This window comes from Amaranthus tricolor, chromosome 9 (genome assembly GCF_026212465.1).
Source record: "Amaranthus tricolor cultivar Red isolate AtriRed21 chromosome 9, ASM2621246v1, whole genome shotgun sequence".
NCBI classification, from domain to species: Eukaryota; Viridiplantae; Streptophyta; class Magnoliopsida; order Caryophyllales; family Amaranthaceae; genus Amaranthus; species Amaranthus tricolor.
Genome location: NC_080055.1, coordinates 10,948,152 through 10,953,991, shown reverse-complemented (window position 1 = coordinate 10,953,991; position 5,840 = coordinate 10,948,152). Strand labels below are relative to the sequence as shown.

The following is a 5,840-nucleotide window of genomic DNA, read 5'->3' as shown; positions in this document are numbered from 1 at the left end:
TATCATCTATTGATAGTTTTATTTTGAATCAAGATCCTAGGCTGGCACTTGGGCTAGCAAGTTTTGCACTCTTGTATTATATTTTTATATAGATCATAAAGTACGAATTATTTTTGGGTCGAATGTATTTTGAAAGTTCGGTTTGGGTTAAGTTGAATTACATATAATTATAACTGCAAATGTACATTCAGGTATTCATGCTATTTATTATAAATGCCATTTATTTAGGATAAGAAAAGAAGAGTAAAAAATGATAACATACAAATTAACACTACACATTATATACACAAATTATATATATATATATATATATATATATATATATATATATATATATATATATATATATATATATATATATATATATATATATATATATATATATTACATCACCTTCATATCCTGTACAAAAGCTATTATTTACATACATCAATGAAGACCTTGTTAATCTATTTATCTTGGCTAATCATATATTTTAACTTCAACCCATTAAATATGAAAAGGGTTGATTGTATATCATCAATATACAACATCTAATCTTTTATTTCCTTCCTACCTTCATATTATGTACTTTCCTACTTGATTTGTATTGGTTTTTTCTGCACAAAGACTATACAGATTACTTACAATACCTGTTCTTCGGGCGTTTAAAAAAGTTCCCGAAGAAGAAACTCATTGTCGTCGTAGTTTCTTGGCCAGGTTTAGGAGATTGATATGAGTTGTGTTTTATACGTAGAATGGTTTGTCCGATTTGTTGTTGGATTGAATAGACTGTTGCTGGATCGACAGGATTTCCTGTCACGTCTGTAACATAGAAAGTGTCTACTGCTTTACCGTTCTTTGTAGATATCTCGGCTCTTCGGATGGTTAGTCCGTTTTCCCTGAATATACGAGTTATATCTGATAGGAGTCCTACTCTATCTTCGGTGCACAATTCTAACTCTAACCCCTGAGATATTCCGTTTTTTAAGTTAGTCCATGATGAAGATTGTAGCAAAATTACCGGTGAATGATTAGGATTTTTCGGAGTTAAACATACCTCTGATGCTCTCCTTTCGATCGCTGCTTCAAGGCATTGCACAACACGTTGTCGCTCAGCTTCTGATGTTATGGGACGCCCATCAACATGTCGAATGTAAAATTCCTAACGATTCAACCTCAAATGAGTGAATATTCAAGAGTTAACATCAGTTATCAACAAATCATCATACCTGGTATATCCCGCTCATAGAAGCTATGATCAAGGTATGGAAAGGGTTCGATGAGGGGAGACCATGCCCTTATCAAAAAGAGATAAGGAGGTTGCGGCTAATGAGACTCTCGACTGATTCATTTATTACCTGGTATGCTTCCATCCTTCCGGTGCTCATGACCATGCCATGAAAAACAACGTATTGCATATCCGTAAGAGTGCACACTATATCAAACAATAACTTAGGTCGATCCTTAGACCTCATTACTATCACGGTATAATCCTTCTCAGGACAATCGGATACTGTTACATGCGGCTTTTTATACTTATCCTCGCTTCGAGAGTTCCCTACCGTTTCCATTCTTTCATAATCTCGATCATCAAACATAATTTGGTGTAGCCTTCTTCCCCTATGAGTATTTCCGGGTGGGGAAAGTCTCGTATGTGCTGTTCGATCAGTGTCACAATTTCCTTTAAGTACATAACAAAGAAGCTTCTTTATTGTAAGGAGTCGTTTTGGATCGTTGATTGCACGGCCTGCAGAGTAATCAGTTACATGTACGACAGCTGCAGCTCGAGAATTATGGGTCCAGATCTCAGCATTTACTACGTTGCAGTTAAGATCAGTAAGGACTGCACACACTTCTGATAATAAGCCTGGTCTGTCGGTCCCTGTTAGCTCGATTGAGGTGTGTTCTTCAGAAGGCATAACTCCGACTGATTCTCTTATCGGGGGCAAAAGTGAGGCGTCACTCTCAATTGTCTGAACATTTACACAACAAGCAATAAAAAACAGGGGTTTTAGCAAAAATCAGAAACAAGTATTTCAGCTCGAATTATCAACCAATGACATTTACAGGCTCTGTTCGGGCTTTGAAATTGATTTCCACTTTAACCGAAATCAGGTTTTGAACTTCATTTTCGTTCATTCCTCCCTTTTTTACTATTGGTAAAACTATATTCTACCTAAGAAACTCATGTTCAATTAACCTGTTTAACAAGCAAACAGATTGAAGAAGATCGATTTTCCACTTAACAAAACACGACAGTTAATGAACCAATTCAACCAAAAGCTCAAGCTGATGGTTGAGGCCCATGATATGCTATATACTCTAACACGCTCCCTCACATGAGAGCCTTTTAGGCAAAAAGTGTGGATGCAGTACAGACCCTCCTCTTACCCAACGCTGAATATTTTATATTAACTGAAGGTTGATTGAGATTTAAACTCGTGACTTTTTGTCACGCTAGCTCTGATATCATGTCAAGAAACCAACTCAACCAAAAGCTTAAGCTGATGGTTTACATACTCTAACAGCGACCTTCATGAAAGCGTAAAACACACCTTACGGATATAGTTGATGACTTCTTGATCTCTGATCTTGTTCCCATGACAGTCAGTCACATTGAAAACTGAAACAAATATTAAAAATACATCAGCTTACCTTAGAAACAAAGGTAGGGATTGACATGGTGCGAAACATTAGATTATAAAATACAAAATGTACGTATTGACATGATATTTGAAAACATACCATCCATAAACCATACGCCGTCAGAAGAAATATAAGCCTTTTTAATTGTAAGGTTTATGTCAGCAAGAACTTGGACAACTTGTAGAAGAGTTCCATGCTTGTTGACACTGTCAACCTGATCAAATCATACACTTTAGTGAAAACATTTCACCAAATTAGTTAATAATATTAATTTGATCAATCCCGAATCATGAATCGGACTAGTGGTGGATAATAAATTTGGGCTTTGTACATAAGACCCATATAAAAGGAGAGTTGACTGCACAAGAATCCTATGAGGTTTCATCTTAAAACTAATTAATAATAGGAGGAGCGACCTGTCTCTAATTGTTCGATGTGGCTCCAAATGTTGGGATCCATTATAGTCCCCTTTGTAATACTCCAATCGCCCCATGAATTGGTTATTCCTAAACAGGTCATGAAAGGTATAACGAACATATCCTGTCTCCACATTGGATCAAGAACGGGTCAGACGGATCACATTTGGATTATTTTTCCAACAGTTGATAGATTTCTCTTGCCACCAATTCTCATCACGAAAATCAATTTTCCTTCCCCTCTTGCCTGTTGGGGATTAATTTGACTATTAAACCCCAAAGAATGCTCTAATTGGTCAAAAAATCAAAGGTCATGCTTTCAAAGTTGGTTTACCAAATGTTATCCCCCCCCTTTCCCAAATGCTCTTGTTATGAAACTTGCCTTTTCTTTTCATTATGAGTCGGTAAACCTAATTCAAAAATGCGCCCCTTCAAGCTTTAGTTGCCCAAATGTATGCAAAATATCTCATTTTACTTTTGGTGAGATTATTACCTTCGATAGTTAATCTTCAAACCATAATGGTTAGTGGAAATTTGTAACTCTTGTTAGACAAAAGTATTTTAGTCTTGCATAAAGCGATATTTTATTGTTTAGGCCAATATTAATGTACAATCACTCTTGTAAGAGAAATTGCGATTGTTACTGTATTTTTTACTATAAAATATAAATTAAGCTTTTGTTATTGTTGTTATTGTGATTAACGTTATGAAGTTTAAGTTATAAGATAATCCTATAAAGTTGAAGTGATTTTCAAGTGTGAATGTTAGAGTACATATTCGGGTGCCTCAACCCTCAAGCTTAAAATTTTTTGTTGAGTTGGTTTCTTAATATAGTATTAGAGCCCAATAGGTTAGAAGTATTGATGCAACACATAGCCTTTTTCATACCTGGTACTAAATATTCCACTTTTTAGATAAAGAGTGGTTAAGATTCAAACTCGTAAACTCTTATCACATTGACTTCTGATACCAAGTCAAGAAACCAATTCAATCAAAAGTTAGAGTTGGTTCCATCACAGTGAACTACTCTCTTTGTTCATTTTTGGTCTTTTCCTTTGGGCAAACTGTGACTGAAATTTTTCTGAATACATATTTTCGAATTTTATTTTTCAAATTTTAGAAAATCATAATTAAAAGTATCTGTTGGGGCGCCTGGGCGGGATGAACAAGAGTCAAGACGGCTAATCCAAAAACTCAGGAAGGAAATAAAAACTAAAAATACCTGAATAACGGTAGCATCTTCACAAGAAAGATTATCAATAACAACTCTGCAAGCAACAAGAATCATCTCATCAGACTATATTTATTTTTCTCAGTAAACTAACTCTATTTAATTAAAAAATAAAACCTTAAAACACAAAAAAATTAGTTTCATATTCAAAATTTCCTCCCACTTACTCCATCCCTTCAAATATTCAACAATTTTAACAATTTATTTTATCAACATAAAAAAATAACTCTAATTAAAAATTTAAACAAATAATCCAGACTCAAAATTATTTTTCGATGATTATTGCAAATTCAAAAAGAAAAATAAATTTGAAAATTGAATTAAAGAGAGAGTGAAGGAAATACCTTGGTGGGTTTAACCTCCTAATCAATTTAGCATATTCATCATCCATCTCACTCAACTAACAAATAAATCAACTATACAACCCAAGAAATGGAAACTTGTATATATTACTTAATATACAAGAGAAAGGATATTTATATATGAATTAGCTAATCTTGAAAATGTTGAAAGTATCAAACCTCCAATATTTTTGGAACAACAAGTAAACAGATAAGAGTAACGATTTTAGAGAGACATAGAAATTTTTTCAAGAAAAGAGATTTTAAATGTTGTTAATGGGGAAAAGGTTGGCAGCCGTCCTCTTATATTTATTTTATTGTCGGTTGATTCTAGTGACTTTATTCTGTTAAATCAAATTTGTTTATAGGTATTTTGAGAGAATTTAAAAAGAAAATAAAAATAGATATTATATAATCATAATAAAAATATGGAGATAAGATAAATATAAAGAAATAATATAGGTTATAGTAAAAAAATTAGGACAAATTTATTATTATGATAATAAGCTAAAAAGAAAGTGAGACAAATTTTATAAAAAAAAAATAAGTGGATCTTTGTTGTGTTCACTCAATTAAAAATATTTTAGAATTTGATGTCATAGCTTTTTAAGTTGAAGGTTACCAAATCAATGAGATATGGGTACTCTTTTTGTTTTATAGGCTATACGATTTGCAGCGAGTATAATTTTAGTTGTTTTAAGGAAAAGAATTAAGTTATGAAAAATTTGAAAAAATATTTAATTAGGATAGCAATAATTTAAATGCATGAGTGTGAATTAAAGAAAGAATGTTGTGGGACATAGCTAAAAATAGAAGTATAATAAATTATATCGACAAATTAAAAAAAATTGTTACAACTTTTATAGAACATAGGACGTAAAAATGTTTGTAGTTTATTCGTAAATTGTAAATTGTACAATTGATTTTTATAAATAGAGCCAATATGAAAAATATTGAATAAGAGAATATATTTATGGATAAAACTAGAGTAAAAAAAGGTTGGTAATGATAGTTTAATAAAAGATAATGTGCAAATTCATTTGAGCTCATGAAAATAAAATACTTATGAGCAATCACATAAAATTAAAAGATTATTTTAGGCAAAATTATCAATACTACTTCAATATATATCAATCTATTAATAATAAATTCATTTAATATATATCAATCTATTAATAATAAATTCATTTATTATATATTTTTAAATAATTAACTTACTATGCA

At 31.9% G+C, this 5,840-nt stretch overlaps 1 protein-coding gene across 1 annotated transcript; it reads right to left on the bottom strand.

The window, feature by feature from the left end:
* Window positions 1-452: 452 nt before the first annotated feature.
* LOC130823718 (ACT domain-containing protein ACR6-like) lies at window positions 453-4,902 on the bottom strand. Its single transcript, XM_057688449.1, has 7 exons — window positions 4,620-4,902; window positions 4,267-4,312; window positions 2,728-2,842; window positions 2,538-2,605; window positions 1,341-1,955; window positions 1,040-1,144; window positions 453-949 (listed from the first exon to the last, which is right to left on the bottom strand). Exons 1-7 carry the CDS (start codon window positions 4,664-4,666, stop codon window positions 620-622), a joined length of 1,326 nt encoding a protein of 441 aa, XP_057544432.1. The 5' UTR covers window positions 4,667-4,902; the 3' UTR covers window positions 453-619.
* Window positions 4,903-5,840: the final 938 nt, after the last annotated feature.

Coding starts and splice junctions, on each gene's coding strand:
- LOC130823718 (XM_057688449.1), bottom strand. CDS start 4,666: ATGGATGATGAATATGCTAAATTGATTAGGAGGTTAAACCCACCAAG. Junction 4,313..4,619: donor AGGAGGTTAAACCCACCAAG/GTATTTCCTTCA, acceptor TGTTGCTTGCAG/AGTTGTTATTGATAATCTTT. Junction 950..1,039: donor TCGAAAGGAGAGCATCAGAG/GTATGTTTAACT, acceptor GGAATATCTCAG/GGGTTAGAGTTAGAATTGTG.